The sequence below is a fragment of the Phyllopteryx taeniolatus genome, chromosome 10 (genome assembly GCF_024500385.1).
Source record: "Phyllopteryx taeniolatus isolate TA_2022b chromosome 10, UOR_Ptae_1.2, whole genome shotgun sequence".
Classification (NCBI taxonomy): Eukaryota; Metazoa; Chordata; class Actinopteri; order Syngnathiformes; family Syngnathidae; genus Phyllopteryx; species Phyllopteryx taeniolatus.
In genome coordinates, this window is record NC_084511.1 from 9,264,203 (window position 1) to 9,282,064 (window position 17,862).

The 17,862-nt window shown below is 40.7% G+C and overlaps 1 protein-coding gene across 10 annotated transcripts in view; it reads left to right on the plus strand.

The window, feature by feature from the left end:
- The window catches only part of atp8a1 (ATPase phospholipid transporting 8A1), a 176,995-nt gene extending 166,149 nt beyond the window's left edge, over positions 1 to 10,846 (plus strand). For 4 of the 10 annotated variants that reach the window (XM_061786766.1, XM_061786768.1, XM_061786767.1 and 1 more), the window contains 3 exons: positions 3,566 to 3,654; positions 3,881 to 3,973; positions 7,133 to 10,846. In XM_061786766.1, coding sequence (XP_061642750.1) covers positions 3,566 to 3,654; positions 3,881 to 3,973; positions 7,133 to 7,370 — 420 coding nt within the window. In that variant the 3' untranslated portion in view covers positions 7,371 to 10,846. Of the gene's footprint in view, positions 1 to 3,565; positions 3,655 to 3,880; positions 3,974 to 5,313; positions 6,606 to 7,132 lie in introns of those variants that run through there. The other 6 variants (XM_061786769.1, XM_061786770.1, XM_061786773.1 and 3 more) reach the window with 4 other exon arrangements.
- Positions 10,847 to 17,862: the final 7,016 nt, after the last annotated feature.

Here is a 17,862-nt window from a genome sequence, read left to right on the forward strand (position 1 = left end):
ATTTTTCAAAAGACTCTCCGGACAGCTTACACGCCCTCATTACACTGGAACAAAGACAGGATGAACATGAACATTATTAAGCAAGTTAAAAGAAAAACAGGCAATATGTCCACCCGCTTGTGTGTAATTTCGCCATCTAATTTGGGTCCCCTTGCCTCTTTACGTGGGGCCGAGTGGCACCGAAAAGCTCCATTCATCTGTATCTGCCGTGGGGTGGGGGGTATAAATGTTTGATTTCCTGTCATTTGGGGTTCCCTCCCGGCGCCGTGTTTTGTCTCGCATCAAAGTCGATTTGCAGCTAATGGGCGGCAGATTAGCTCATTTTGAGCCAAACGGGCCACTTTTGATATTTTTTTACACTGATCTGATGGTGATGTCTTTCTGTGTGTGTGTATGCATCCTGGAGGGCCTCGTGTGTGTCACATTACAGGAAGGACACAGCTGAGGGGGGCCCGGCAGTTTGAACAAGTGGCACATCACAATGCAAGGGGGGCAGAGTTGTGCACTTTGACACGTAATGACAGAACATTTCAATGCAAGCACCCCAAAGTAAACACGGTCATGAACAAAAAGCTGAAAGATACATGCCCCCGCCCCCCACCCAAGCTTCCTCCAATCCCCTCTCCTCCCCCCCAAAAAAACAAAACACAAAACTCCAGAATCTCCTCCATCACTTGTGGATTTTAAATGAAAACACCATGGCAGCCTTGTCTTGAAATGTTGGAGCATTTCCTGATGTTAAGTGAGTCCCAGTGAGGAAAGATATTGGCTTCTAGCTGAATTCAAGTGTCTCTCAAAAATAAAACATAACTGTTGTTAGGGCAAAACTCTCTGTCTTGGAATATGCATAATTGTTTTAAATTATTTATTTCTTTTTTATTATTTCTTTTTAGCCAAAATTAGAGTTATGAGTGAGCTTCTTAACTTTTAGAATGTTTATATCTAGATATTTAAAACTGTAACAAAAATGGTGGTGTTTGGATGGATTAATGGCATTTCTATTTACCACTTTATAATATTGTACTTCATAAAATCATACAGTAATAATAAAAATTACTGTAACAAGTTAAATGGTGTGTGCATCATGAGTTCATGATTCAGTTATCAATTTGGCAAGATTTCCCAAACAGCAACAGTCTGGTTGGAACGACCACTTCAACCTGAGTACAGCGCAGCAAGAATTTTGAAAATTGGATGATGGGTTCTGGAAAAATTTAGTTTTTTGTGTCGGAAAAAAAAATATATTGTAAGGAATGTTTTTGTGTGATATTGCCTAAAGACAATCTGATTTAAAAAAATAAATAAAATTAAAAAAAAAATAAAATTAAAAAAAAGCAATTTTAAATTACAGTAAAACAGTAAAACTTTCATTTCTCAACATATCTTCTCGGCCGTCTCATTTCATCTGCTACTCATGGAACCCCTTGTCTCATTGGCTAACAAGTTTCAGTTATATATATCCACCAATCACTCATAAGGGCCAAAATTCTGAGACGTCGACCCGTCAAAAGTACCATGACATTTCTAATCTCAACTTTTTTTTATGAATTTATTTGTTATGGAGGGTTTTAGTGGTGGCACGGTGAGCGACTGGTTAGCACATCTCCCTCACAGTTCTGAGGACCGGAGTTCAAATCCGGCCTCACCTGTATGGAGTTTGCATGCTCTCTCCGTGCCTGCGTGGGTTTTCTCCGGGCACTCCAGTTTCCTCCCACATCCCAAAAACATGCATGGTAGGTTGATTGAAGAATCAAAATTGCCCTTATGTGTGAATGGTTGTTTGTGTATATGTGCCCTGCGATTGGCTGGCGACCAGTTCAGGTGTACCCCGCCTCTCGCCCAGAGTCAGCTGAGATAGTTACCAGCACGTCCCCAGTGAGGATAAGCGGTACGGAACGTGGATGGAGAGATCGATTTTAGAGGCCTTTAAGTGCTCCTTCCATGTTTTTTTAAAAATTCCCCAAAGATGGCGGCCACATGTCGCAATGCTACTTCAGTGCCCAATGACATTATGCTTCTTTTGGTGTGTGCTCCTTTGTGACCAGGGGGCAGTATAATGCTGACTTAATAAATACACGAAGAAGACTATTCTACACTCAGTAAGCTACAGGACTGTTAGTCATTTTTCGCAGAAGCTATAAAATATACAGTAGTCCTGTTAAAGTTGCCACCATATCTTGTCGCACCAAAACGTCACCTATTGTTGGGCAGCACTATTTGCTTCCTTAAGGTCTTGATCGGAGCAGTGAGAACCCATTTGGCATTCTTGAAGTATCTGGTTCATTGTTTGTTTCTCCACATGGACAGTCAGGGCTAGTGTCAAGTCCCTATTTGTGAAATTGTCCTTGGTTTCCCCAACTTTTGTCCTTACTCTATTTAGCGTTACCCAGTCTTTCCCGTTGAAATTTAAGCCTGGGGCCAGTGTTTTGTCTCACACTTTGTTGTGTTTCTCGCTGCCGTACTCAAGCTAGCGTCCCATCCTGTAGAAAGCGGCATGACCTGGGTACATTTCCTTTACGGTTATAAAGCTTTTGCAAGCTTTAATTCTTCGCCTCAATCCCTGGTGTCCAAATATTAAGTGTCTGGGATCGTTCAGCTGTTGGTTTTGTTCAATTTTAGCTATTGTTTCTCGTCGGATGGGTGGTGGTAGAATGCCTATTACACGATATAGCACTGGCAAGGTTGGTTTTATTGTTAAGCTTTATTGCAGCTCTGCATCTATTTTGTAGGCATGACACAATCTTGCCCACACAGGGGCACAGTATTCTAGTGTATTGGCCCAGTGCAAGGCCCATCTGTCTGTTTGTTATTGACTGTCTATGTGGTTTTGCATGTTGTTTTTTAAATAGGCATTGCTTAAAGGGTTATAACTACGGTGACATCGATATAAGTTTTGTTAGACGCTAACACACATACATGCGTAAATTATGTGGTTTTGTTTGAAAACACCAAGTGTAACTCCCTGGGCGATCATTCAGATTTTTGCTCACAACTCAAGACAAAAAAACATCTGAGCAACAGCTCATATTGCGAAAAACTCATAAATTGGGTCACTCATAAATCCAAATGCCACTGTATTTACCCTTCTTTTTCTGTGCATGGCCCACAATGTGGGAATCCCTGTAAAAATAGAATGGATTCTGTGGAATGGCAGCGTGCTGGTTGTGCCTGCATGGAGCACATTATTAAAAAGCCTCTCAGATTCAGGTGAAAGAGACACCTCAATCCCTCACAGGTATTCCTTCACCTGGGAGGCCCGGGGGGGGCTGCGTGATTCAAGACAAAGCAGGGTATCGTTTAGTCATGCTGGATTAGGAGACTTATTTGGCTCCAACTGCTCTTAGCGTTTCCACAACACGACTGTTTGTTTTGTCATGTATGCTTCTCATTAAAGAGCCACTGAAGAGGATGATGAAGGCTGGCTGTTATCAGGTGTCGCTTCCTTCTAAGAGCTCTCCTACTTATCTGATGGGCTGCTAAGCTCTGTATTGTCTTACACTCACTCACCTGTGTGTGTTTGTGTGTGTATGTGTTTGTGTTTGTGTGTGTGTTGTGTGTGTGTCAGGCGGAGATGATGTTCTCTTCAGGGGTCTTCTGGACGGGCCTGGTCTTCATCCCTATCACCTCGCTGGTCTTTGACGTGGCCTACAAAGTGTGAGTCTCCTCTCGCTCTCATCTCTACACTTAAGGAAATTCCTCCTGAAACTCCTCCTATCAACACTTTCATGTTCAGGCTTCCATGAAAATTCTGTGTTTTTCCCGCAGTCAGCATCTGGGCTAAATTAAAGTCTCATCATCGTGATTTGTGTGTATGTATGTATGTGTGTGTGTGTGTGTGTGTGTGTGTGTGCGCGCGTGTGTTGATGTTGTCTGGTTACAGGGTGAAGAAAGTGTTTTTCAAGACACTGGTGGATGAGGTTCAGGAGCTGGAGGCACTATCCAAAGATCCCGGAGCTGTAGTGCATGGGAAAAGGTATGCGATGGCTCACCTTTGCATCTTTATACTGAGCATAAACAAAACAACAACAAAAAACATAAAAGTGAACACAAAGTCCACACAAACACTGGTATTTTTAATTCAAAACCTAAACTTGAATAGTCATTCGGTCATTCATTTACTTAAGACAAATTAACACCGTCCTCTTTCCTTATGATAAAAAGCAGGTAGTAAGTGAAATGATCTCACTTCCTAACCATTGAGCCCATTTGAACCATGTTGCTAACCTAATCAGCAGCACCCACAGAGGCACCCAAACAGTCTCTGATGAATTAAAGTGTAGAGACTTTGTCAACAAATTTCAGACACAAAAATTATCTTGCGTTATGTTATGAAAATTATCTTTCCTGTATATCTGTGATCACGCCACTATGTTGTGCACGCCCATGTTTATTTGTTTAATTTGTTCCACCCAGCCTGCCTATCTTCTGAATGTTTCCCTGCATTTATCCAGAATAGTCATTTGTTTTAAACATGAGTTTAACTTGACATCAATTGCAATAGGCTGGGAATATTATTTAATATTACAGATAAAGGCTGTCCCCTTAATAACACACAGTGTGCAACTTTATGACTATATTTTTCATTAGAGGTCATAGTCATAAGTAAATGAATCCACTCCCCTATCAAGTGCAATTGGCCGTTTGATTGCAGTGATTCCCTTTTGCCTAAATTTACCACTGTTAACGTGGCTTTTCCGTAAATTACTTTCTTAAGGTTTCTGTTGGGCAAAAAAGGCCTCATGGGTTCTGGTTGTAGCACCAACTGTAAAATGTTTTAACCCACAATTCCTTTGAATGTGTGTGGACACATATTTTATATGGATATTTTATGATCTTCTTTTATATTGTCATGTTGTACTAATTAATATGCCAGGTGACATGCAGTGAATATCTGAACCTTAGCTACACACTAATCTACTGTAATATTTGTTTAAAAATAAAATAAATAAATAACAAATCAAACTAATATTTTCTACTAACCCCTACTGGTCCTTGTTTGTTTTGGCAGCTTTTGCTGGCAATGCTGGTTAATCACGTTTATAATAAACCTTTTGGATTCAAAACCTTTACTTGTAGTTCAGTGTTTTAGTATTTAAGTATTCATACATTTACTTGAATAGTTTGAAATGTTACACTACCGGTCAAAACACCCAATTTTTCCAGTTTTTAAAAAAAGAAAAATGTTTTTTTTTTTTTTTTTTTTTTTAATGAAATTCATGCAGTTCAATGTCACATTGTACTCTGAAATGAAAGCAGAAGTTCCCATAAATCTCTGGCACTTGAAGCTTGCTTTGCTTTCACTTTTCTGTCCAGTTCGACCCAGACCGGCTCAATGGGGTTTAAACCCTCCATCCATCCATCCCTCCATTTTCAGCACCGCTTATCCTCACTATGGTCGCAGACATGCTGGCACCTATCTCAGTTGACTTTGGGCAACAGGCGGAGTACACCTTGAACTGGTTGCCAATCGCAGGGCACGTGGACAAGCAATCATTCACACTCGCATGCACACCGATAGGCAATTTAGAGTCGTCAATTGACCTACCATGCATGTTTTTGCGAATGCGGCAGAAAACTGGAGTACCTGCAGAAAACCCACGCAGGCACGGGGAAACCATGCAAACTCCACACAGGTGAGGTGGGATTTGAACCCGGGTCCTCTGAACGGTGAGGCCAGGGTTTATGCCTTTATGTATAATTCTAAAATGCGCATATGTGGCACGGTGGTTGACTGGTTAGCACGTCCGCCTCACAGTTCTGACATCGTCGGTTCTAATTCGGGCTGTGGCCTTCCTGTCTGGAGTATGCATGTTCTCCCTGTACCTGCGTGGGTTTTCTTCGGGTGCTCCGGTTTCCTCCCACATTCCAAAAACATGCATGGTAGGTTAATTGAAGTCTTCAAATTGTCTGTACGTGTGAATGTTTGTCTGTTTATTTGCACCCTGCAATCGCTTGGCAACCAATTCAGGGTGTACACCACCTCTTGCCTAAAGTTAGCTGGGACAGCACCCTAGTGAGGATAAGCAGTAAAGAGAATGAATTAATGAATGAAATGCACATTATTTTTCAGTTTTGGGTGACCTTACGTTTTCTTCCTTTTTCAACCTCTGGCAGTTAGTTAACCTCTTACTCTTCCTTAGTAACATTTCAAGCTATTCATTGAACCAGAACAACTTGTACTTCAATTAAAAGAATACAAATTAAAAAAAAAGGAAAAATCTGTGTTCTAAAACTTGACCGCTACATTGCAACAATAAACGTTCAATGACATCACTGCCATTTTATGTGGGCATTGTGATGTTGTTGACAATAGAAATCCTTTAAGTAGTTAATACAAGCGCTAACTAGCAATCACATTTTAACCCACAAAATATGTTCAGTTTAAAAAAAGAATTATTCGTTTTGTGCCATCAAAATTAGAATTATTCATGAGCACATGAAAAGACTAGAAAAAAGAAAACACTATACTCAAGAATGATTGAGTTCTGCAATCTGTCCCTATTCCAAAGCAATCAGTATAATCCAATAGAGTTCTTGAAATTGCACTTCAATCCATAGGGGTTGATTGCTCTTAAAGCCACCACTTTTGACTGTAATATCAGCAATCATGTCAGTGAAAATGCTGATTGTCATCATGTGAGAGGTGCACTGCTGTGATACAACGGCAGTGTATTAGAGTGGGGGGGTGGTCGGTGGTGATGTGGGGGTGTGGGGGCGTTGCAGCTGTCAGGGCTGTGGGGCCTGCAGCGTCCATTAGCATGAAGCAGATCCGTGCGAGATCTCCTGCTGGCTGAAAGTGATCCCTCGGCCTGGCCACTGTCCCAGATCCACACACACACACACACACACGACGAAACATGTGTAACACATACACATAAAGAAAACATCCACGTATGTGCAGCCACACATTTGTTAGCTTTTCATGAATTCCTTCCCTGCTCTCCTGCTGCTTCGCATATTTCACACATACTTTGTGTTTGGCCACTTTGTCTCCCTACATGGAGCTGGAGCCAGCAGGTAGAGAGCTTGATGAATGCCTCGTTAAATCAGCCTGTGGCGCTCAGCATGCGCATAACACACTGCCTGACCGTGTGTGTGTGTGTGTGTGTCTCGGTGTTGTGTTTATGTGCAGCTTGACGGAGAGGGCCCAGCTCCTGAAAAACGTCTTCAAGAAGAGCACTGTGAGTCTGTACCGCTCCGAGTCCATGCAGCAGAACCTGCTACGTGAGTTACTCGACATTGTCGTCTTTCTCTCATATCGCTTCCTTTCTCACCGGAAGTTGCAGGTGATAGGTAGATTGAAATGGGGTACACACACGTACCGATTTTTATTTAATTTATTTATTGTTTTGGGACATTTCACAATGTGAGAGACCCCACACATGGCAGGGGAAAAAATGGTTTGTGTGTTCTTACTGCTCTTATCGTGCAAGGTGTATTCTAGATGACCAGCACACACACAACCTTATCTCCTCCGACAATCCCCCAAATCAGATGTGTGTCCTAGTAGCAACACTGACCTGCGAGAGGCAGTGTGGTGCCAAGCGGCATCCAGAGTGCCAGAAAATAGTGGTACCTTGACTTACGAGCAATACGAGTGCCCCAATTTACGAATTTTTCGAGTCGCGAGCTGTCTCTCGTTCGATTTTTGTTTTGTGTCGCCAGCCAAAATTTGTAGTCCGAGCCAGCTTCAGATTGAAGTGAAACAAAATAGAAGCAATTAAGGTAGTGTAATGCCCTGCATGTGGGCAAGGAGAACCACAGTTGCCAATGTACTTTAAGCCGTTTATTGAACAGGTAGTCAAAACGCACAAATACAGAAGGAGAACACTCGCGAGGAGCTGCTGCAGGCCGCAACTCAAGCCCAGGCGGCGCTCACACGCAGACTAGCCGGCCATCTTGACAATAGCTCACTTACTAGACCACGCCCCCTAAAACCACATATACAGTAATCACACTTTATAAAACCAGTTACTTTTTTCCTTTTATTTTATTAGGTTTTACAGTGGAACCTCAGTTTTCGTGATGAATCTGTTCCCAAAAATCTGACGAAAGCTGAAGCAATATTTCCCATATGAAATAATGCAAATCCAATTAATCTGTTCCAGACACCGAAAAGTGTTGACAAATAACTACATTTTATGGAGAATAACTATAGTGTAGCATACAGAAAACAATGTGAAATGAATTTAAATGACTAACAAATTGGATACATTTACCTTTATTAAAGACTCTTGACGGCAATTGAAAAAACAGCCAGGAGGAGGAGACCTTTCCTTCCACTTTTGTCTTGAATTTCATGGTCTTCCTCGCCTTCGTTATTAATGGGCCGGCAGCATTTGGAACTTTCTTTGGCCCCACGGTGGCTTATTGAGCAGTCGTACTCAATAAATAAGAAAAGAAAAACTTTGGAAATGCTTTTGATCATGCGCTTCTGCTCTGTGCTGAGGCTCACTCAAAAAGAAAAGACTCAATCAAGTTGCGCATGGGCTTTGTGTGGGGCTCAGTTCCGGAAATGAGCTGCCAGTCACAAGCTTTTAGAATGAAGAGAGTGCGATTGGAAAAACAACTGGTACATATTTCCATGAAAAGAAATAATTGCAAACCTAATCGTATGATAATTAGGCCTTACGAAAACTGAGGTTCGCTGTAAAGTGCTATTTACAATATGTATGTATATATTAAAAAAAAAAAAACATAAGTGAAAGAAATAACTTCCTTTTTCGTAATCAGTTGTCGTTCCATTACTACCACTCGTCTTCCACCTCAGTTTAGTTTTTACTTGTTAGCAAAACTCGGGTGTCAAGTTTGGTTTTCTTTATTTCTTTGTGCTGTGTTGTCTCCTTTTCTCCTTTGTTTGATCATTGTGTTTCTGTTTGTCTCATAGGTGGGGATGAGACACTTGTCATGTGATTTCTTTTTTTTTTTTTTTTTTTTTGGATTTAATTATTATTCTTACCTTACCTTTTAAAGCCTCCGTCCTCTCCCTTCGTAGCTCCTCCATAGAGAACTAGTTGTTACTCGGCGTTAGTCCTTTTCTCCGCTTTTTTTCCTCCCCCTCGTGTTCCTGCTGTGTCCTGACTTTGTAAGAGCGCCGTTCACGGTGAAATGACGAAATGTTGCGCTGTTATTTCCTCCTGCCGCCACAATGCACTCGCCACAGCGCGCTCCTTTGAGCTGGCGCGCAGGTACTGAGCGGCTCTTTTGACATGTGAAGGTGAGACTTTAGGAACCGTTTAGCTTCGGTAAAGCTTAGCCTACTGTTAGTATTTGTAATGCCTTTAAAACATTGTTAAGGAATAAACTCATCGTTTATCCTCAGATTTGACGTGCAAATGCTAAAGCTAAGTCAAAATCCTCATAAACTGATTACAATTACTCTACAATTGTTTGTACGGGAACATTAAGATTGTCGGTGGATGTATTGAATAACCTATTGTGTTGCCGTACGCCTTTTTTGTCATGGATAATGCGAGGTTGGCGAATGGCTTCATGTTAGCTTGTTAGCGTCATATTGAGCAGCCAGAGTGTGGTCTTCCCATGAAAATTATCCCAAGACTTCTTGTTTCTGGAGTTACTTTGAGTGTGTGTCAAATACATTTAAAAAAAATAAAAAAGAATAATAATCTGTTTTCTCTAGTTACACCCGCAACCCGTAAAGGACATAGCAAATGGATGGATTTAGAAAAACCTTCCTACTTGCTTGTGTTGTTGCCTTTTTTTGTTCCTTCCTTCAATGTTTAATCCGTTTGATTCCGTTTTGGCAGATGGCTATGCCTTTTCCCAAGACGAGAACGGGGTGGTATCCCAGTCGGAGGTGATCCGAGCATACGACACCACCAAGCAGCAGAGCAGAGAGTGGTGAGCGTTGGCCATTCCAGAGCTGCAAGAGCTCTTCCCGCTTTCTTCTTTTTGGAATTTGTGGGACTCGTAACATGACTGCAGACAGACAAGAATGGAATCATGTATTGTTTTGTGAAAGGGAACAAATTAATTGTGTTCTATTATCGAGCACGGTGCTTTTTTTTTTTTTGCAAACCTGAGCAAAGTGTCTCCTCTGTCTTCATTAACAGGAAGAAAATTTTTTTTTATTCGCGCTATACCAAAACGACTAAAATCATTGCGGCCAATTAAAACTGTTAATTGTGAAGTTAAACAATCCTTGGAGCCAAGATTTTAAGTGGCGTCAGATTGCCAAAGAGCAGTCGTAAATACAATCTTCCAAGTACTCATGAAGTCGGACAGTGTCGTGAGCACCACTCTCCTTTAATTTCCTTTTCTTTTTTTTTTTTTTTTTGCACTAAATGAAACGTCGTGTGTAAAAGCCTTACATTTTCTCATGCCTTTACAAAACAAATCCTTTTTAGTTCTTCACATAATGTAGACACTGTGCCTGCTTTTAGTTTGTGGCCTAGTCTGATTTCCACCTTTTTGACTCCAAGCCCCCGTGATGGATGACAGCATTCCATACATCACAATCACAAAGGTGCCTACGTTTCCATCCCGGAGGAATGAGCTCGCGTCACAGCTAGCTTTCGGTCGAGGCACACGTGAAAAAAAAGACCAAAAAAAAATTATATGTGTGTGTATATATATATATATATAGAGAGAGAGAGAGAGAGAGAGAGAGAGGGGGAGAGAGGTATAGATTTTATATATATATACACAACCCCAATTCCAATGAAGTTGCGACGTTGGGTTAAACATAAATAAAAACAGAGTACAATGATTTTCAAATCATGTTCAACCTATATTTAATTGAATTCACCACAAAGACAAGATATGTAGTGTTGAAACTGATCAACTTAATTGTTTTTAGCAAATAATCATTAACTTGGAATTTTATGGCTGCAACACGTTCCAAAAAAGCTGGGACGGGTGGCAAAAAAGATGCTCATCAAACACCTGTTTGGAACATCCCACAGGTGAACAGGCTAATTGGGAACAGGTGGGTGCCATGATTGCGTATTAAAGGAGCTTCCCTGAATTGCTCAGTCATTCACAAGCAGAGATGGGGCGAGGTAACACCTCGTTGTGAGCAAGTGCGTGAGAAAGTAGTCGAACAGTTTGCATCAGTCCATCTTAGAGAAGCCGACGGCGTTTCTGGGTGTTGTTGACGAATGGCTTTTGCTTTGCATAGTAGAGTTTCAAGTTGCACTGACGGATGTAGCGCCGAATTGTATTTACTGACATTGGTTTTCTGAAGTGTTCCTGAGCCCATGTGGTGATATCCTTTACACATTGATGTCGGTGTTTGATGCAGTGCCGCCTGGGGGATCGAAGGTCACGGGCGTTCAATGTTGGTTTTCGGCCTTGCCGCTTACATGCAGTGATTTCTCCAGATTCTCTGAACCTTTTGATGACCTTATGGACCGTAGATGATGAAATCCCTAAATTCCTTCCAATTGTACGTTGAGGAACATTGTCCTTAAACTGTTTGACTATTTTATCACGCACTTGTTCACAAGGAGGTGAACCTCGCCACATCTTTGCTTGTGAATGACTGAGCAATTCAGCGAAGCTCCTTTTATACCCAATCATGGCACCCACCTGTTCCCAATTAGCCTTTTCACCTGTGGGATGTTCCAAACAGGTGTTTGATGAGCATTCCTCAACTTTCTCACTCTTTTTTGCCACCCGTCCCAGCTTTTTTGGAATGCGTTGCAGCCATAAAATTCCAAGTTAATGATTATTTGCTAAAAACAAATAAGTTGATCAGTTTGAACATTAAATATCTTGTCTTTGTAGTGCATTCAATTAAACATAGGTTGAACATGATTTGCAAATGATTGTATTCTGTTTTTGTTTTAACGCAACGTCCCAAATTCATTGGAATTGGGCTTGTGTGTGTGTGTATATATATATATATAGAGAGAGAGAGAGAGAGAGAGAGAGAGAGAGAGAGAGAGAGAGAGAGAGAGAGAGAGAGAGAGAGAGAGAGAGAGAGAGAGAGAGAGAGAGATATTGATATATAGATACATATTCCTGACAGTGGTGTTTCCCTGATAACAGAGATTTGAACCCTTCCAACATAAGTGCCATTAGCTTCAAAGAGAGAGAAATATTTCCCAGGAAACTCCACGCCAGTATCAAAACAACTTTGTCTCTATATTTATTCTTTTGTGGATTTGTATTTTTATATTTGGAGCTGTACACACATTTTGCATTGACTGGCTTTGTAAAACTGATCGTCTGCAACTTTAGTCCACCGCCGGGGATGGAGCGAATGAGGACACTGAGCTTTCTTAAACGTCTTGTTCTGTAACCTGAATATTGTTACTGCTTAATTTATTTATAATTGGATTTAATACTTCATGTCTGTGCGATGGCTTTCTTCTCCCTATGGGAGATCCGACTTTTGACTGTGGTATGATGTGTGTGTGTGTGTGTGTGTGTGTTGGGTTGATGCTTCCATATGCATGTGATGTATGATGTGTGTGAGTGTGTGTGTGTGGCACTGACTGTGTTAACTTTATTGTGCGTTGCATGTCTGTCTTCTACGCAGGAATATTAAAGCCTCACTGAAAAGAAAAGTACAATTCCAAGAATGAAGTCAGATTTGTTTAGACAAAAAGTCCTCATGTAAAAATACGTGCGCACCCTAGTCTATCACAAATGTATGCTTGTGCAATAAGTCATTATTACAGTAAATATTAGTAAGAAAAATACAAGGTTTTGTTGTTGTTTTTTTTTTTACTTGAGAAAAAAAGTAGCAATGTTTCAAGACTAAAGTCGTATTGTTTTTTAAGAAAAAAGTCATAACGTTACAGAATAAAGTTATTTTACAGGGGGAAAGAAATTTGGATTATTAGGAAAATAGATGTAAAGTACAGGTAAAAGGTTATTAATAAAGTTGCAATGTTACAAGAAAATAAAGTCAGAAAATTGCAAGAAAAAGCCTGTTCTATTGTGAGAATAATGTTTTGAGAATGTAATTGTGATATCTCAGGAATTAAGTTGTAATATTCATTCATTCATTCATTCGTCACATTAAAATTGTCCTAATGTTACAAGAATACATTTGGAAAGTATTTTTAATGTCCAAACTTCTGTACTATTTTCTTGTATAATTTTCCTTGTAATAATAATAATTCTTTCAAATTATCACTTTTTTTTTCCTAAATTTAACCTTTTTTTTTTCCCCTTGCTCAATGACTTCATCCTCATTCAATCGGCTTCCCCTTCATAGATATGATAGATAGATATGACTTTATTTACATAAACGTTATATTAGGGGGAAAAAAGTGGTAACCTTAAAGGTGGCCGACTGGTTAGCACATCTGCCTCACAGTTCTGAGCATCAGGGATTTGCATGTAATCCCCGTGCCTGCGTGGGTTTTCTCCGGGCACTCTGGTTTCCTCCCACATCCCAAAAACATGCATTAATTGAAGTCTCTAAATTGCCCGTAGGTGTGAATGTGAGTGCGGATGGTTGTTTGTTTGTATGTGCCCTGCGATTGGCTGGCAACCAGTTCAGGGTGTACCCCGCCTCCTGCCCGATGATAGCTGGGATGGGCTCCGGCACGCCCGCGACCCTTCTGAGGATAAGCGGCTCAGAAAATGGATGGATGGAAAACCTGCTCATAAAATTGTGACTGGTAATATTACAACAGTAAAAAAATATATATATTCTTATTTTTCTTCGTAATATTCTGGCCTTTGTAAAATGTTGACATTTTCATGACTTCAATCTGGTAACTTTTCGATTTGAGTCGCATCAAATTTGGACTTTATAATTTTTCTTTTCAGCGTGGCCCTAAGACTTCTTCGCAGTCTTCTTCATAAGATTGCAAATTCCTTTCTCCTGATGTGTTGCTTAAATACAAATGTTTGGGTTTATCTAAATGTGTGTGTGTGCGTGCGCGCGTTGATGCCAGCCCATATGTCATTCACGTGCATGAGTGCAGCTTTCGCTCCTTTGTCCTCCTGTGTGCTGATGCATGGCCCGCGAGTGTGGGATTGTTTGTGTGTGTATTGTCGACTTTTCAACGTCTCCGAGTTTCTGACGCTCCATTGGCTTCGATGGGAAATATCGCACAGTGCACTCTCGATGTAACTTTTTTTTCCCGTTCTGGACGTTACTGTTCCCGTCCCATTTGTTTGATATTTCTGACTCGCTTCACCAGAAAAGCTTGAATTGCTTTGAAGTTGTCAAATCTACTTTGAATGTGGACGTTGTTGTCATTCCCCCGCCGCCCCTACCCCCCCACCCCTCATTTGTTTCCTCATCTAAGTTGTGCGCTGCATGAGTGGATAACACAAAATTGTACCACTTTACAAAATGAAAAAAAAAAAAAATTAACTTTTCTTTGTATTTTGGGTTTCATTATTGTTGTGCATGTCGGGACTGCAAATGTATAAGTGTTGTCTTTTATGGTCCGCGGAGGACGACTGAAATAAACTTTACATTCATGGAGGAATGACTCCCAACTCTTTTAGTTTTTTTTGTAAATTTTATTTATTTTTGGGTATTACGTAAGTGCACTGCGATGGTGACAGACAGGATATTCAGGACTAAACAGGAAAAGGCGGCCAGTGTTTACAGAGTTTCCAACGGTTGGGGACGGCCCCAAATATTTCCGTTACACTGATAAACATTAAGCTGTTCAATTATGTTTTATTAAACGAGGTTTATTAAACATTTTTCACTCTGAAGACACTTTTGCCCTATGTTGCCTGTCTATGATGATTAAGATGCATTCAGGTGAACCACTGTTCTTGGAAATGAAGGATGGAAAACCATATTCCTATGAGGGGCCAGTTCGTTGTTTAGAATGTCCACAGTAGGCTGCACCAAATCACTGAAAAAATGATGCAACAATCAAACAAATGGTTTTTATTATAAATGATGAGCATTTGTGGGTTAAATGATTTGGGCTTTTTTCTAACAGTTATTAGAATTCCATACAGTGGACCAGATCATTTGCTGTCACAGGCCATAGGTTGCAAGTTACAGATGTATTAAGGACTACTTTTTGAAGTGATTGCTTGATGAATTACTGAAACCGATGTACAGTATCCCATAATTTCAAACAATAATGCTGTACAGTTTGATATGTAACGTCTTGATAATGTGTAAATCATTAAATTAATTTGATGGTTGTGGCCAGCACGGTGATTGGTTAGCATGTCTGCCTCACAGTCAAGAGGTTCTGAGTTCAAATCTCAGGTCGGGTTCGCCCATGTGCTTCCGATGGATTTTCTCCCACGTTCCCACCCAAAAAAACGTTGGGTTGATTGAAGACTAAATTGCCCAAATTGTTGTCCCGATGTGTGTCAAAAAAGATATACTTCAAATCCTACCGGATTCCTCCAAAGTTCCGTCGTCACCGCCATCTTGATGTTGCCCACGTCTTCAAAATCAGTTTCCTTCATGACCCCTTTGAGCTTGGGAAAGAGGTAAAAAAAAAAAAATATATAGGCAGAGCCAGCTCAGCTGAGTAAAGAGGTTGCTCCAGCATGGCAATGTTCTTCCCGGCCAGGAACTGTCAAATGCTACGGGCACCCCGAACCCGCTGCAGGATCGCTTTGTAGACGTGCTGGTTGGTTGTTTGGCCCTTATTGAAGGGGAAAACTTGAAATCTTTGGGTTTTACATTGATCTTTTGTGACACCAGTCCTGGAACACACCATCCGACACACCTTGTATGTGCCTTGTGATTGACTATCGACCAGTTCAGCCTCCCGTCCAAAGTCAACTGGCATAGACTACAGCTCACCTGCACCCCTAATGAGCAGAAATGCTATAGCAAATGGATGGATGTTTGTCATCATTATGGATGATTGGACAGTTTGTGCATTTTACCCAAACATTACACTTGTAAGAGCTTATTTCCCATGTCACACTAAAGAACCCTACGGATTCAGCCCCAAAATTGGTCCTGGGTCATTTCGTTACTGGGTTGCTGGTTATTGATTACCTTGAATACCAATCAGGTACACCGTTTCTGGTCAAAGAGTTTTTTGTTTCATGTTTAGAGTGGTATTTTATGTGATGTATATTTATATGCGTGTTATAAATTGGGCATTGAAACCCTGCACGAGATAGACAAAACTATTGCGACACCTCGGAATCAAAGGTTGGATTCCTTGATCTTAATTCTTTATTGTAACATGAAAAAAATTATGATTACTTTGTGGGAACCATTTGGGATTAGACCCTTTTCTATTCCCAAATACTCAAATCAAGATCAACAAAGGTATGCTTGGATGAGTTTGGTGTGCCAGAACAAGCGCATCAAGCAACTTGGGCATAAACAAGAATGGAGATTGGACAAAAAATCCTTTCCAGAATTGTGGAAGCTGTTATATCAAGGAATAACACCAGATTATCATTTCCTGTAGATATGATGGTGTCCCAATACATTTGCCCGCTGGTTATCTCCTTCCACCAAAAGACAAGTCAGCGGGTTTAAAAAAAAGTTGTGAGAAACGGTAAAAGCAGAACACAATACAATAGTCCAAAGTGACAAGTATAAACAAGACCTGACAAGCGGAATGTGACAAATGCTGACGATGGCGTTTGCAACGTTCCAAAGGAAGACTGTGCTGATTGCCACCTCAGTTTCATAGGCCACACAAGTCTTTTTTTTTTTTTTTTTTGTTCGGATCCAGTCGCTACCTGTTGATGCAACCTAAGCCTCGTCCACTCAAGGAGACATGGCACTTTTGATGCCGCGGGCCTTGCCACGCTCGCTGAGCACTGACAATGATGAATCTGAGCGCCGCATTCCTGCTGTGAAGTCACACAGCGAGGAAGCCTTGCTGTGTGAATGACAGATCCATTCGGGGTTCATTAAAACAGGGGTTCTCAAACTTTTTGGGTCCAGGGACCCCTTGCAGGGGAGACATTTTTCCAGGGATGCCCTCATAATCAGAACGGCAATCAAACGTAACTACTAACATGTGTACTACTGAATGCCGTCGGAATCAAAATGTTGTCAGTTACAATAACAAATTCCTTTTTATAAGTTCTAAAGTTATGGGAATAAAGTCATATTTTTCAGAAGTAATCTTTTCCACAACAAAGATATATTTTGTGGAGATAAAAAGTCTTAATCATACGAGATTAGTCCTAGATTAGTCTGAGATAAGGTCGTAAAAGTTTAACGAGCAAGAAGTCCTATTTTATTAAGTGATTATTTTTTTTAAATCCAACTTTATTCACATACAACACCTTTTATTCTGGAACCTTTATCCCCCCCCCCCCCCCCCCCAAAAAAAAAAAAAACAAAAGCACTAACTAAATAGTTCTCCTGCTATTTGTAGGCAAGAGAGACACCCCTGCTACAAATAGTGAAAATACGCAAGTAATTGATGGTTTATAACTGCCTCTAGATGCCACAAGATGGTGGCAAAGCACTACTTTTCTATCAGACAGGGCTATGGCCTGGCTCTATGAAACTCCTCTCCTCACTTCAACTTACTTCTTTGACACCAAAATGTCACAAGATGCAGCCAAAGCAATACTTCTTTATTAGACATTGCTTTGGTCTGAGCAAAAAGATGCTAAATATGAGTTTTTCACCAAATAATGGAGGATTTAGTAGCCCCCCCCCCCCCACAAAAAAAAATCCATGGATAGGGGAATTCACAATTATGTGGGGAACGCTATTTTAGAAAGAGTGCCTTTTTCAAATATATACACACACAGACATATATCAATTGTCTGTAATATGCCTTTTGTTCTAAAAAAAATAAATAACTATTCATGCAGGGATGTCAGATTTACAGTATGTGGTAGGTCACAATCATGTCAGAGCTTTCAATTAGTCCAAAGCTAAGGTAGGGAGAAGTAATCGATATAGTATGTTTTATTGGCAGGCCGGGCCCCATATGTAGGTACTGTATGCACTTTTTGTTT